At 58.6% G+C, this 15,218-nt stretch overlaps 2 protein-coding genes across 4 annotated transcripts in view; both read right to left on the bottom strand.

The window, feature by feature from the left end:
- The window catches only part of ARAP1 (ArfGAP with RhoGAP domain, ankyrin repeat and PH domain 1), a 36,404-nt gene extending 31,936 nt beyond the window's left edge, over positions 1–4,468 (bottom strand). Inside the window, exon 1 of one of the 2 annotated variants that reach the window (XR_014854942.1) lies at positions 4,165–4,468. The gene's annotated coding sequence lies outside the window, so the exon portion shown is untranslated. Of the gene's footprint in view, positions 1–331; positions 587–4,164 lie in introns of those variants that run through there. The other variant, XR_014854940.1, reaches the window with a different exon arrangement.
- Positions 4,469–6,068: 1,600 nt separating this feature from the next.
- On the bottom strand, positions 6,069–14,706 carry STARD10 (StAR related lipid transfer domain containing 10). Of its 2 annotated transcripts, none has more exons than XM_085074059.1 (6): positions 14,343–14,706; positions 8,980–9,122; positions 8,646–8,749; positions 8,335–8,452; positions 7,505–7,557; positions 6,069–7,430 (listed from the first exon to the last, which is right to left on the bottom strand). In XM_085074059.1, the coding sequence occupies exons 1-6, from the start codon at positions 14,597–14,599 to the stop codon at positions 7,203–7,205; spliced, it is 903 nt and encodes a 300-aa protein (XP_084930185.1). In that variant the 5' UTR covers positions 14,600–14,706; the 3' UTR covers positions 6,069–7,202. The 2 variants fall into 2 exon arrangements, with proteins under 2 accessions (XP_084930185.1, XP_084930193.1); XM_085074067.1 differs by having other exon boundaries at positions 8,980–9,127; positions 14,417–14,704.
- Between the last annotated feature and the right edge of the window lie 512 nt (positions 14,707–15,218).

Genomic DNA, 15,218 nt, shown 5'->3' with positions numbered 1-15,218 from the left:
ATCAACATAACCCCTAATGAGGTGCCAGGGATTGAGTGGTGTGACCAGGGCCAATCAGTATGTCAGTGACAGAACTGCACTCAGCACCCAAGCACCAGGTAGTAAAGTGGTGGCCATTCCACAGCTCTGCCCTGCCTGTCCCTTCGATGGCACCCAGGACAGTGGCCATGAGCCAGGAAAATCCAGCATAGGAGCCCGGTCAAGTGCCTGGCACCTGCTTGATAAATCTAGTTCCCATTGCAATTCTTCCTCAATGCAGGCAAACCCTGCCTGAACCCCATGTTCCCCTTCCCCAGGTCTGTTGTCTCATTAATCAAGGAGAGTTAATTACCGGCACACGGTGGCTCTGCTCAGCAGAAGGAGGTGGCCGGCCTGCCTGTGGTCCAGCTGGTGCAGTGAAGGTTTGCCCAGGGGTCTCTGCCTGCCCTAGGACTTCCTCAAACACCACCTCAGCGTTGGGAACTTTCCGGAAAGCCGAGCAGAGTTCTGAGCTGGGACGTGGTGCAATAACCACCCCAGGCCGCAACAGAACTGAAGCCTCAGTGCGGTGATGCACTGACCACAGCCACCATGGAGGACAAGAAGGCCGGATCCTGAGTCCCTTTGAACCCTGGGTGACAGAGGGATGGGGCAGGGCTTTCAGCAGGGGAGGAAGGAAGAGCAGGGCAGGGTGATCTCTGGGAAGTGAGGGCTCACCAGCACCGCAACAGGAACCAGGCACTAAATATGGGGCATTGTGGGGCAGCAGGACAAGCCAACCTCTGGCCATTGGACAGAAAGGGACAAACAGGCAGGTGGCTGCTGTGTCCCATAACCTCAGCACCCCTCTGAATCCCCATGGAGGGCAGTAAGCTGTTACCCACCAGGGTTCCTGTGGGCACAAGGGATAAAGCTGGGTGGCAGAAGGACCTGTGGGAAAAGGGCTGGCCACCAGTGGGAAGGGGGCTCCTCAGCCACCACACTACAGCAGCACTGGGTAACCAGTCTCACACCACAGTGATTTTTACCCTTTCCTGCCTAAATTTTTACCCTTTCCTGCCTAAATTAAGGAAAGATCTTCAGCTAGGTGCCATGGCCAGCTGGAATGAGGCCAATGTCCCCAGTGTCCCTGCTGGATCTAGGGGAACCTGATGTCCCCAATAGACCCATCAGGCTACCGCAGATTCCCAGCCCAGCTGGGAATTGAAAGCACCACTTCGTCACCCTGAAACTGCCCAAGCAGAATCCTCAGCAAGCAACAAATACCCCAAAGCAAACGAAGGGTCCCGGGACAGCACCCAGCATTCCACAGACCCCTCCCACCCAAACCCTCCACACTCCACCTCAGTGGCTGCCCATCTCCGCAGCAGCGCCCAAGGTCTTTCCTGGAAGGATGAAGCTTTTTCATTTTCAAGATCTTCTCAGACAAAAAAATTCCAAATGATATTCAAACCCCCCAGGTGCTGTTCAGGGGCCGAGTTCAGGCTTGCAGAGTCACAATCCAGGGGTGGAATTGCTTCTCTGGAGCCTCCTCCCACTGCCGTGGGTTGCCATTTCTGGGTGGTTCATGTAGAGCAGCCAGAGGCTGCCCGGCCCCCTGCTCAGGGGCCTGGGTGTGCCCTGACATGGGAACTGCCCCAAGCAGGCTCTGCGTGGATATGGGGGGTATGCATAGAGGTGGAAGGTGGGCAATGATGAGGTGGGTGAAAAGTCAGGGGCAAGAGGGCAGGAAAACTGGGGATTCCTTGTTTCCCCAAGGCCCCACCTGTGTTCCACTTCACCCTTGGAAGTAAAACCTGGGAAGGTGAAACATGTCCCAGGCTGTGGCACCAACAAACAGACGAGCTTCCCTGCATTCCCTTCCAGAGCATTGCTGCCTGCCTCACAAATCTAGCCAGAAAAGGGGCAAATACAGCCAGAAATAGGCAAATACAGCCAAAAAAGGGGTAAATCCATCAGGCAGTGCTGTCACTACCCACTGAGTTACACCAGAATGCTCTCAGCTCCTGACACAGTTTATGGAAGCTGCCGGCAAACTAGGCCAGGAAGCCAAACTCCATGTGCACAACCACCCTAGAGGAGCCCCAATGTCCCAGGGTCTCGCAGTGCTGGGGGGTGCTGTGCCAACAGCGCACCTGCAGAGGAAGGGTTCCTGTTGGGTCACCCTGGAAAGCACAGCACCTCCTTCCTCCATGGGAAATCAGCCTCATTACCCAACACCCAGCACTGAAACCATGTGGGTCCCTGTTTCACCCTCCCATAAGTGGGAAGTGAAAGTCTCATGGGGAAGGGGTGACCCCTCCAGCTGTGGATGGGGTAACCCCTTTTCCAGCCCTGCTGCCCTCCCGCTTCCTATTCATCCTCATTGGGGTGCAACACTACCCCATGCACAGGCCCTGTCCCCAACAGCAGGGTAACACCATGCTGGGGCCACCCCCTGGACCCCCACCCCCCCCCAGCCATCACAGCACTGCAGACAAGCCAAGACAAGCCAGGGGATCCTGCAGCAGGGACAGAAGGATAGGGACTGCCAACCCCACAGTTGCAGGGTCCTGCCACAGGAGCTGCAGATGCTGGCATGGGGAAGCATCACTCCCTGCCTCCCCCAAGACATCCCTAAAATCCCAAGGGCTCACCCTGTTCTGGGGTTTTCTAGGTTCTGGCAGCAAACACATCCCTAGTATTGCTCTAAATATCCCCCTCCCTGATGCTGGCTGCAGCCCATAACAACTCATCCCCGATAGCTGCTGAAGCACCCCCAGAAAACCACTGGCAGCTCTTGGAGGAGCTTTCCTTGCCACCTTCCTCCCAGCACTCCAGAACAGCCACCCACCCCCAGCACTCAGCTCTGTGCCTCCAAAAACTGGCTTTTTGGGCTGAACCCACAAATTAAAATTGCTGCCCCTGCACTGGTGCCAGACCTAGGAACCTCCCATGCAGGTGAAGCCCCTAGGCACCCCAGACACCAATCCAATGGCCCTAGCAGTGTGAAGGTGTCCCATGGAACCAGCTTGCCATTACCAGAGGACAAAGCTACCACCATCCCAGTTCCATCTGCACAGCATTGGTAAAGCTCCAGGCCTTGCCAGACAGACTGGAAAGCAATGAGGAAGAGGAGAAGGAAACGCCCACAGCTGACGCTGTTGTTTGGCTGTGAACAGGGACATGCCAGGTCCCCAGCAGAAAACAAACCTGCCGGCTGGGCCCTCGGGGTCCCCTTTTCCCAGCTTCACTCCCTGCATCAGCAGCACCACCATGTCCCCAGTATCCCCCAACATGTCCCTCACCCCCACCAGGCAGTAGGACCCCTGCAGTGGCACACTAATGAGGGCTATCAGCAATGCCAGGGCTCCCTGGAGACTGGGACTGAGCTGGGTTATACTGGGGTTGAACTGGGATCTGCTATGGGGAGCTGTGATATACTGTAAGTGAACTGGGAGGGCTGGGATTAAACTGGGGTTAAACTGAGATATGCTAGAATGTGTTGGGGCGACTTGGAATATACTGGGGAGGAGCTGGGATGTGCTGGGGGAAATACTGGGATTAAACTGGGATGAACTAGGTTTGAGCTGGGATGAACTGGGCTTGAGCTGGGATGTGCTGAGGTGAACTGGGTTATACTGAGGTTCAGTAGGGGTGCACTGGGGATGAGTTGGGGTCTGCTTGGGGCAGCTGGGGGTCAACTGGGGAATGCCAGGGTTAAACTGGAGTGTGCTGGGGTTGAGCTGGGATTGACCTCAGGTGTGCTGGAGGTGAGCTGGGATCTGCTGGGGAGAAGATGGAGCATACTGAAATTGAACTGGGGTTGAGATGGGATGTACTGGTATTGCAGTGGGGTGTTCTGGGGGTGAAATGGTGCGTACTGTGGTTGAGCTAAGGTGTGCTGAGAGTGAACTGGAGCATACTGGAATTTGGCTGGGGTGTACTGAGGCTGAGCTAGGGTATAATGGGGTTAATCCAGGGCATGAGTGCTTCAAGGCGGGGGGGGGCAGCACAGCTGTCGGAGCTGAGCAGGGAACAATCCACTCCCCCCGCCCCAGCACTGTGTGCCCAGGGACCCACAGCAGCACGTGGAAAGAAGCACGACCCCCCTATGGAGAGAAACTGCGGCTGAGAAGGTGGAGTGCCCCCCCCTCTCCCCCCAAGGTGAGGTTTCCCCTCCAGCTCCCCTGCAGCACCCAGTACCTCTGTCCGGTGGCGGCGGCAGCAGCTCCCAGAGGATGCCGGGGCGCTTCCTGGGGCGGGGGCACTCAGGGCCCCCCTTGCCAGGCCCGGGCTTGTTCCTGCACGGAGCTTTGGCTGCCTCATGGAAACGGGTTTCAAGGGGAAGACTGCCGGGACTTTCCCCAGAAAAATAATAAAGGGGTTGTGGGGGGGATTCTTGCCTCCCCACACAACTCCCAAGGTCTTGGTGGGGGGTAAGAAGGACAGTGGGAGGGTTTGGGGACACAGAGGGGACGTGGGGTGTCCATGGCCAGCCCTCACGGCTGCCCAGCCTGGGACAATGGTCCTTTCATCCCGGCGCTCAGGGACCGGGACACGCTGGCTGCCTGCTCCGGGGGAGGGAAGGCCCCCCCACTCGGCCCCTCGCCCACGCGAGGCCACGGGCAGGAGGGGCCATGCCTCAGCCCCACAATTAGGGGATGGTGCACGGTGGGGCTCACACAGAGGGACAGTGTGAGGTATCCCAAAAAGCTCCTCTACTGCCTGCATCCCCCCTACTCCCAGAATGTCCACTCCCCTGTCCCACTCCCCGCAGCCATCACATCCCCATGTTACCCCATCCTGCTCCCCAGAACCATCACAGTCCCCTGCTCTCCTATCTTGGACCCTCAGATCCATCCTGGGGGGATCCCCTCCCAGTGGGATACTCTCCCAGAGCCTTTGGCAGACGATAAGGGTGCCAAGGCCTTACCCAGGTCAGGGGAGTCACACAACCAAGTGCTGAGACCCCAGGGGCCAGTGGCAATGCCCGAGCCTCATTCCTGAAGGGCTGAAGCCTTGCAGCCCTTCCCAGCAGCATTTCAGGGATCACCCACGTCAGCACCCAAGGATGTCCTCAGCACAGCTCTGACATCACTGCCCCCCTCCACATATCCTACCTGAGGCCCGGCTGTGCTCAATCCCCCCAGCACCAGACATGTGCCAGAGCATATTCCACTTCTCTTTAGAGCCATCTTCTCTCTCCTGTACCGCAGCTCTGGGTCTCCAGCTGTACCTCCCAGAACCAACAGACCTAAATTCTCCCCCCTATCACCTGCCCCCCAACACATCCCCCTGGCTCCAGAGCTGCCGGAGTATGTCCTGTCTCCTGTTTGGCTCCATTTGCACCCTGCCAGGGGGGTGGTGGCCAGGTTCCTTCTTAATTGGGTTCTATTTTTAATTGGGATCAGTGTGGGGGGAGGGGGGGGAGGGCGTAGTGGGTGGAAATTAATGGGAGAAATGGAAAGCAAGTCCCCAGTGCCCACCCCAGCCCCACAGGTGACAGAGACACAGGCAGAGAATAGCACATGCTGGACAATGGCACCAACCAAGACTCTGCTGGCAAGCACAGAAGGGTTGGGGCTTGCTGAGGTGTTGGGGTGCTCAGAGCATGAGGCGGGCAGAAGTGGGGTGCACGAGCAGCTTTTCCCCTGGGTGCACCCCAGGAGTAGATGCGTCCCAGGGTTCCACATAGGGCCCACAGTCCCTGGAGTGTCCCCTCTGTTCTCCAGGATTCACCTCCTGGAGAAGCCAGCATGTACCCTCAAAGAGTGCCCCCAAAGCTCAGCACCCCATGTCTCCTCTCCCAGAGGTGCTTTTGGGGGAAATGTACTGGTGTTACTGGCTTTGCTGGGGCTGTGGGAAAACATGCTACAGGGGCATGTAGCCTCATCCCTACTTAGCGCCTAACACAAATTCAGTTTAGGGGTTACCCCATCACCCTCTGGTGGCATTACCATCACCCAGAGCCCCCCTGGAGGTTGCCACAACCCCTGAGGGTCTCACCAGCACTCACTATGAGCAGGGACCCCCTGCCTGAGCCCACTATGGGGACAGGGATAGCTCCCAAAGGACCGAGGTGGGACAGAGGCTGAGTCCCTCCCATGCCAGATTCAATTATTTTATTCCTAAATAATCAGCTCTGGTACAAGATACAAAATCTCCCTCCTCCCTGTGCACCTCCAGAAAGGGGGAGGGGGGGCAGGAGCATGGCCAAAGACCAGCTCCCAAATCCCCAGTCAAGGCCTCAAATTCCAGTGGAGGAAGGGTTCAGGCATCCAGCTTGGGGTCCCCAGCCTGGAAAGTGGGTGGGACAGACAGGAGCCTTCAGAGACCTGCAGAACATCTGGAGGTGCCAGGAGCCTGCCAAAGTCCTCTCAACATGCCTGAAGATGCTCAGAGTCCCCAGAGACACCCAGCACATCTGGAGGTGTGAGCTTACCCCAAAGCCTCCCCAAAACAAACCTGAAGATGCTGAGAGCTCATAAGACCCACCCCAACATGAATGGAGATCCCCCAAATCTCCAAAATGCCCCCCACAGCACATACGAATGTGCCATGGAGCCCCTCAACTCCTCCCACATGCCTGAAGGTGCTCTAAGAACCCAAAATCCCCTCCATCATGCTGGAGGTGCAGGGAGCCTAGAAGCTTCCCCTCTACATGCTTGGAGATGTCCAGAAACCCCAAAAGCCCTCCTTCCCAGCATGCCAGGAGGTGCCAGGAGCCGCCCAAAGCCCCTCTGCATGCCCAGAGGTGTAGGGAGGTGCCCAAGCACCCCCAGGGGTCTGCTGGGGGTGGGGGTCCCATGGGATGAAGGCAGTTCTGTTGGACTGTAAGAGAGGTGGGGAGCAGGGATGGGTGGCAGAGGTGGAGTGCAGTAGGAGGGTCCCTGGGGATGGGAGCAGGCACAGGGCCCCCCTTTTCCTCTGCCCCCCAAAAAGCTGAAGAGCACTTTGGGTTTGCCACCAATAGGGACAACACTGGCATCCCACAAGGGCTAAGCGACCAGTCAACTCCCAACTTCCTACCCTGGGGGACCCAGTATGTCCCTGCTGTAACCACACAGGGGTACAACAGTGGGGGGGTCCCCCCAAACCCAAAGTGGAGGTGCATGTATACAAGTGTCTGAGATAGAGACACAAACCATGTTGGAAGTGGGAGGACAGGAAGAGGAACCCCCAGGGGAGTCATGTCAGGCTGTCCTAGCCAGGGGGAACAAGGAGAAGAGCTCCTGGGGGAATCAGGTCAGGCTGTCCTCATCACTGCCCTCGCCACGGTCCTCCTTGCTCTCGGCCAGGGAGCTCTCATCAATGTTTTCCAGGGAATCCGCATGCTGGAGAGAGAGCTCGGAGAGTGACAGGGCTGGAAGCCGGCTCTGCTCCGGGAACAGCCAGGGCTTGAAGTGTGGATCATGCTTCTGCTTCCACTCAGGGTACTTGAGGCATGCCTTGTACATCTTCTTCATCGCCTGGGAGGAAGAGCAAGATGAGCACAGGGACCCCTCGTCCCCACACCAGACCCACCCTTGTGCCACAAACTCACCTTGGGGGCCAGGAACTGGGAGGATTTGTTCACCACCCACTTTGGTAAAGAACCTGGAGAGAAGGGAGGGGTGGCTGGGAGTGGGACCCCCAGCATCCCCCAGGTGCCAGAAAACCAGGACCCGCACCCCAGACACTCTCACTGAGGACATGTGGCTGGAGAGAGGGAACAGTGTTCAATCCACACTGCTCTGTGCTTTGCAGAGGTCAGAAACAGTGATTTCAGCATTCTGGGTCCTTCTTTAACCCCCAAAATGAAAGATTTCAAGAGAACAGGCCTGAGATGTTTCCTCCTGGCATTGCTTCATGCTCCATGTCTGGCTCTGGCTGCATCCCAAGATGCTCCTGCTGATGAGCCCATCCAAGCCCACCTTGAGCATATGCAGAGGCCCTACTGAACCCACCCTGAGTTCCCCTGAACTCAACCTGAGACTTCCTTGAAGCCCTGCTGACCCTGCCCTGAAGTCCCAGAGCCACAACTGAACCTCCATGGAGCCCCCCCAGCCCAACCTGAGCTCCCAGTGAGCCCCCATTAAGTCCAAGTGAGTGGCCATTCAGCCCCCTCAAGCCCACCCTGAGCCCCTCAAGCTACTCTTGAGCTCCCACTGAGCCCAAAGCCCCCACTAAGCCCCAGAAGAGACCACCCTGAGTTCCCACTGAGCCTACACTGAGCACCCATGAGACCCCCTGTCCAAGCCCACCCTGAGCCCCTACTTAGCTTCCCTGAGTTCCCACAAGACCCCACTGAGCCCCCCTGAGAACACACTGACATGAGGGAAGGACTTGGGGGTGCTGAGCCCCAGGGCACAGAGCTGGGGATCTCTCTCATACCTTTGGGGTCCACCTGTGCCAGGTAAGTGATGGTGCAGCTCTTGGCACCCGTTCCCTCAATCAGGTAGCCTGTCTGGATGGAGACGGCCCGCACCATGTCCTTGCGGGGGGGGTACTTCTGTGGTGGGGGATAAGGTGAGGACATGAGTCAGTGACAAGGCAGGTGGGGTGCAGCAGGCACCAGCCACAAGTAGGGCTGTCACAACCACCCAGAGCAGACCCCCAACTGCTCCAACCCATCCCCCCAAGCTCTGAGTAAGCCCCAGCCCCAGCCCAGCACCACAGAATCCCTGATGCCGCACTAAACTTACAGGATGCTTGACAGAGTAGTTCATGATGATGTAGTCAGAGCCCATGGGCAGCCAGGAGCGGAGCGTGACCACATCCCGGTTCTTCAGGGGCTTGGGACACCTCCCTGCAGACAGCACCGGGGTGCGGGGTGGGAATACTCCAGAGTGAGACACCCACCTCCAAGTGTGGGGTCCCCTCCTGCCCTCCAAATCCCCGCAAATTGGTATTCAGGCTCCTCCCTTCAATGCCAGACACCATGGATCCCCCAGATACCAAACCCAGGGGTGGAGTGGTAGCAGCCCTAGGTAGCAGCCCTCCCCCAAGACCCCCCAGATCCCCTGGTCCCCTCCTCACAGGCATAGTAGCCCACATCCGAGTTGGCCGTCAGCCTCCCGATGTCAAAGGTCTCGATGACATTGGTGTCCCACTTCTTGCGGTACTCGATGTCATGGAGCACATCGTACAGCGTCTCTGCCGGCACATCCCTGCACTCCATCCTGCACTGCAAGGCAGGGAACATGAGAGACCTACCAGGGGCCCCCGGGGTGGGAGAGTGGCCATGGGGACCCCTGGGCAGGAAGTTAACTGAGGGGACCCCCAACAGGATGGCAGTGAGAACCTCATGCTGGAAGGGTGGCCATTGGGACCCCCACGTGGGAAGGTGGCAGTGGGGACCCCAAAGTGTGAGAGCGGCTCTGAGGAGCCCCAGGAGGGAAGGCAGCTGTAGAAAGCCCCAGGGAGCAGGCCAGGGGATATCTCCTCTCCAATCCTTAAAAAAAAAAAATCAGTGCAACCCCCTCCAAGAAGACCTGGACCCCAACCAGCAGCTCAGTTTGCCATCCAAAGCCACCGTGTAGCACAGGCATGCAGGGCCTCAAGGCAGTGTGGAGCTGAGCCCCAGGTGCTAGGGGACCCTTTTTCCTACCTGCCCCCCCATCACTGTGCTCCCTGCAAAGTGACATCCCTGCACGGGGGAGCCAAGAGGAGCCAGTATGTGGGGCTGTGCCTGGTACCTTGGGGCAGCATGGGTCCCATGGAAGGGGATGGAGTGGCACAGAGTGGGGAGCTGCTGTGTAACCATGGCAGCCAGATCCAGGGAAGGCAAGCAGACAAGGAGAAATGAGAAGGTGAGGGCAGCAACCCCAGTAGCACAGATGCCATCTGCAGAAGTCAAGGGTGCTGGAGCAAGCATGGGGTAGGGAGAGCAGCCAGCACCTGTCCCTGGGAAAACCACCAGCTCCTGTTGATCACCAGGGATGGCACCAGCCCCTCCTACCCCCCTGACTCTGGGGTTCAGGATTTAGGGTGGACCTGTCACCCCAGCACATGGTACTAGAGACCCCCCAGCCCTGGGAAGGGGTACAGAAGCACCCAGCAATGGGGCACAGCCCCACACAGCCCCTTGGTGGGAAACAGCCATGGAGCCTGTTCCTTCACAGTACTCATCCTCAGTCCCATCTGTCATGGTTCAACACTGGCCAAACGTCTCCCATGGGAGGGATCCCATGGTGTAGCAGGGGAAGGAGTTACATTCATCAATAGTCATAGTTTCAATATGTTTCCAAACTCAGGAAAATAAAGATAAGGAGTGTGGCTGCCGAATGTTGTGTGCCATACAGGAGCTTACTAACTTGAGAACTACTATTGACAATTACTAGAGAATGCAATACATATATACATATACATAAAACTGCTTTTAACTCGTCCCTGTTCAGGAGCCAAAATGACTTTAGCGGGTTGACATTGGGTGGTGCCAGGTACCCACAAAGCTGCTGTATCACTCCCCTTCCCAATGGGACAGGGGAGAGAATAAGATGGAGAACAACCAGCGGGTGAGATATGGCAGCTTTTCTAGCCAGAGAAGAGGAGGAGATGAGAACATGTGAGGGAAACAACATGGAGACACCAAGGTCAGTGGAGAAGGAGGGAGAGGAGATGCTCCAGGCATCAGAGCCAAGATTCCTCTGCAGGCCGTGGTGAGGACCATGGTGAAGCAGCTGTCCTCCTGCAACCCATGGGGTCCATGGGGGATGCAGAGACCCACTTGCAGCCCGTGGGGAAGGTGCCCATGACCGGAGCAGGTGGATGCCTGGAGGAAGCTGTGATCCATTAGGTGACCTGGTGGGGAGAGGAGCCTCTGCTTCCAGGCCGGAACAGCCTGTCCTTGGAGGATTGCACCCTATGGACAAGTGACCCATGCCGCAGCAGTTTTGAAAGGACTGCTGCTTGTGAGATTGGAACCACACTGGAGAAGTTCACGGAGAACTGTCTCCCCTGGGAGGGACCCCACGGCACAGCAGGGGAAGGACTGCTCTCCCTGAGCAGTGGAAAAAGATCTCGGGTGAGGAACTGACCAAGATCCCCACACCCCTGTCTCCCTGCACTGTCGGTGGGAAAGAGGGAGCAGTTGGGGCAAAAAGGTGTTTTTAAGGGCTTATTTTACTTCTCATTATCCTCCTCTGACTTTGTTAGTAACAAATTCCCTTTATACCTCTAAGTTGAGCCTTTTTTGCCCTTGGAGTGTTTTCTCCTGGTCCTTATCTCAACTCATGACCCCTTCATTAAATATTTTTCCCTCTCCTCTGCCCAGCTGTGGCAGGGGAGAGTGATTGAGCATTTGGCCAATGTCAAACCACGGCACCATCCTTGCCCCACAGAGCCCAGTCCCACCCCGCCAGTGCTCATCCTCAACCCCAGTGACACACCCCTGACTCACAAAACCCACCCCCAATCCCACAGAACCCAAACCCATAGTGCTCATCTTCAACCCCACAGAACCATTCCCTGGTCCATGGAATCCATCCCCAACCCTAAGAAACACTTCCTCAACCCCACAGATCCATCCCTGCCCCATGGAGTCTGCCCCCAACCCCATAGTGCTTATCCTCAATCTCAGAGACCCACCCCTGCTCTCAGAGCCCATTTCCAGCCCCTCCATTCACCCAAAAACTTGTCTGGGAACACCCACCCCTGCAGGGCAGTTTTGGGGAGAGCCTGTCTGGGCAACTTGCTTGGAGAACCCCTGCTCCCACCTGCACCCAGGCCAGCCCAGCACTGTGCTCAGGTGGATTATTCTCAGAGCTCAGAGCGGCAAGGCTGGTCAAGCCAGTAGTGCAAGCCCTGCCCTCCAGGTGACTAACATCCCCGGAGGTGCCGGGAGAGAAGGGAGGGGGGTCGCAGTAGGGGAGGGGATGGTGCCACCTGGGAAGCGCCCGGAGCTGCACACCCCAGCCCTGAGTCAATATTGACTGACGGGGTGAGGAGGAGGCAGGGAAGGTGGTGGAGGAAGAGATGAAGTCCCCAGGGCTGAGTTTATGCTGGGCCCGAGAGAACATAGAATGGGTGCTGGACTGTGGGACAGGAGCAGATCCAAAGGGGAAATCCCCCACCCCTGCCTGGGGGGAGCAGTGAGAGCTATAGCCACCAAGGGGATCCCCAAGCTCAGACACATTGGCGGCTCCACAAACACCCCAGATCCTTCCGCTGCATCCCACAGGATGGCTCCTGGCCATCCTTCAGGAGCAGCCCATTTAGAGGTGAAACCATCTTCCCTGGGAGATCTCAGATCACCAGGCACCAACTCACTGCCCCACTGCCTAGGATGGTATGTCCTGGCTGGGGTCCCCCAACCCATAGCCAGTCCAAAGGCCACCAAATGTCCTGCTGATGAATCAGCCATGGCACCAACTTGTTCCCACACTCCAGAAAACAGGTTAGACGAGAGCTGCATCCCTAATGGACAGGGCGGGCAGGGGGGGGGGGGCGGGGGGGGCGGCAGCTTCAAAGCAGGGCGAGACCTTCAGGTTCCACTTAATTAGGCAAGGAATCCAGGAGGAATCTAGGATGAATTCAGGGGGAAACCAGCTCCTGGGAGGCTGCAGAGAGCCCCCAGCACCCACACAGAGACCCCCACCCTAAGGGGCAAACTCCTGGGCTGCACCTTGCCATGCCATGTCAGCAACACCACATGTGTCCAACCCTCCGAAATCCAGCAGGAGCATCTCTTTCTGGGTGGGATGGTGGGCCTGTGTGCTGTTGGGGCCCACAGAGTGGGGACAAGAACTGTTACCCCATAGGGTCCTCAATACCCAGTGGCACACATGGAATCAACACATGAACATCCAGCAGGATCTTTCCAAGCAGGATCTGTCCAGGAGGGTATGGAAAGGGGCAGGACCTGGCTCAGGGACCTTTGCAGGCAAAAGACAACTCTGGGTGCCGTGGCGGGAGCAGCCGTGCCAGGACATCCTGGAGTGGGCTGGGTCCCTGCCACGCCAACGTGGCACACCGGGATTGTGGGACAGGCAGGGGACGCACCAAAGCGTCACCTCAATCACACTGGGGGATGTTTCAGGATGCAACCCCCAAGAGCAAGTAGCAGGGCTGGGGGACACAAGGAGCTGGGGGGGATGCGGGGGAGGAGGGCAGGGGAGGGGTGGGAGTCAGGATGCACTGTCCCACAGAGCCATGACCATGCCACCACGCACAGACGCCACAGCAATGGACATTCCACACCCCACCCACCACGGGTCCCCACCTCTGTGGGGATGGGGTAGGGTGCAAGTGGCACCAGAGACTACTATCCCCCCTCCCAGGGTTCACTACTGCCATCGGGGCAGAACGAGGACCTGTTCCTGGGTCATGGCAGCCCAAACCCCTCTGACATGCTACAGTGGAAGCAACCCAGCGGTTCCACGACAGGAGCTGCGCACTGCCAGTGCCAGTGCCCCAGGGACAGGTTTCCCTAGCAGTGCAGGTGCCAACTGCTCACATGGCTGCTGCAGAGTAAGCAGGCCGCATCGTCACTGCTGCCGCTGCCACCACCAGGGCTCGGCACCGTGGCAAGGGCGATGCCACCCACAACACCAGGACAGTTTTGTGGAGGTGCCACCAGGGATGCAGACACCAGCCAGAGGCTCCAGTGTAACCCCATCCGGACACTGCTCCTGTCTCAAGTTGTTACTTGGAATCCTGGTGTCCCTGCTGTGCCAGATGGATGAGCCTGGATGAGCATGCACCTGCCTGTACCAGCACACTGACACTGAGAGGGAATGGACCCACTGGGAAATGCAGTGGGGATATGGGAAGCTCTGGGCAAAGGGGAGAATCCCAGTGACAGCAGGCTGGTGGCCACAGGCTCTAAGGAGTCCCCCAGCCCAGCCCTGGTGTGCAGCAAGCATGGGAGGTGAGTTCCCATATGTGAAGTAGGGATAAGCAGCACCCAGGACCCATGGCCCCACACACCCTGGGGGTTCCTGTGCCCCTGGGTCCCCAGTCCCCCTTGCACAGCCCCTTTGTCCTCAGGAGTACCTACTTGTCCCTGGCTCAGCCCTGGAGTTGGGCTTGTCCTGGGGTCCCCACTTCCGCCAAGACTGCCCACTTGGCCTGGTGTGCCAGTTAACCCCACCTGTCCTGGGGTCCAAGCTTGCCACTGGAGACCAGCTCGGCCAAGTCCCCAGGGTGCTGCATCACCTGAGGGATCCCACTATTCCCTGGGATCCCCACTCACCCCTGGGTGGTGCATCACCCCCCGAGTTCCCACTCACTATAAGGTCCCCAGTCCACTGTGGGGTCCCCGCTCCCGCCCCCGAAGCCCAGGGTGCAGCATCGCCCCAGGGTCCCTCCTATCTCCAGGTCCCCCGCGGGGTCCCCGCGCCACCCCCATGCCGCTGGGTACCCTGGTCCCGGGGGATGCCGGGACTGCGGGGGGGTCTCACCGTGAACTGGGGATGCCCAGGGTGGGTGGGGATGTCTCACCGTGTACCAGCGTGTGTCGGCTGGGAGGTCTCACCTTGATCTTGTGGAGGGCGCGCTCGGGCTCCAGCAGCTGCACCCAGACCCCCACCCCGCCCTTGCTGTAGGTGAGGCTCCAGCCGCGCTCCGACTCGCACTGCGCCCGGAACGCTCCGAAGTCCCGGTCGTCGGGGATCTGCACGCTGTCGCGACCCGACATGCCGCTGTCGTGACCGGACATGGCCCCGGAACGCCCCCACCCCGCTGGTGCTGGTGCCGCGGGAAGCGGCGGCCCCTACGGCGGCATCGCGGGGCGCGGAGCGCGATGGGACCGGGAGAGGCGGGCCGGGGGCGGGGCCGGGGCGGGGAGCACCTGGGGGAGGGGTCGGGGGGCCCTGGGGGAAACAGAAGGACCGGGAGCACCGGGAGGGAGGAGTTGGGGGGATCTCGGCGGGGGGCGGGGGGTTGGCACCGGGAGAGGGATCGGTGGGGGCCTGGGGATCGGTCGAGGCTGAAACCGGGATGACCAAGCGGGAACCGGGAGCACCGAGAGGGAGAAACCGGGATCACTGTGAGGAAGGGCAGCTCGTGGCATAGCGGAGCAGTCCAGTGAGGGGAGGGACCGAGAGCAGCTGGAGGACACAGGTGCAGACAGTTGTAGCACTTGCAAGGACACATGCACTGTGCACCAAGGAAGGTTTAGGTTGGATATTGGGAAAATTTCTTCCCTGAAAGGGTTGTCCAGCTCTGGCACTGGTGGAGTCCCCATCTCTGGAGTGGTTTAAAAAACCATGTAGACGTGGCACTTGGGTACATGGGTTAGTAGTGGCCTTGGCAGTCATGCCTGAAGGGCCCTAGAA

Source organism: Lichenostomus cassidix, chromosome 1, assembly GCF_008360975.1.
Source record: "Lichenostomus cassidix isolate B80296 chromosome 1, HeHo_3.0, whole genome shotgun sequence".
Classification (NCBI taxonomy): Eukaryota; Metazoa; Chordata; class Aves; order Passeriformes; family Meliphagidae; genus Lichenostomus; species Lichenostomus cassidix.
The sequence above is the reverse complement of the archived record's forward strand: the minus strand, read 5'-3'. Positions and strand labels throughout refer to the sequence as shown.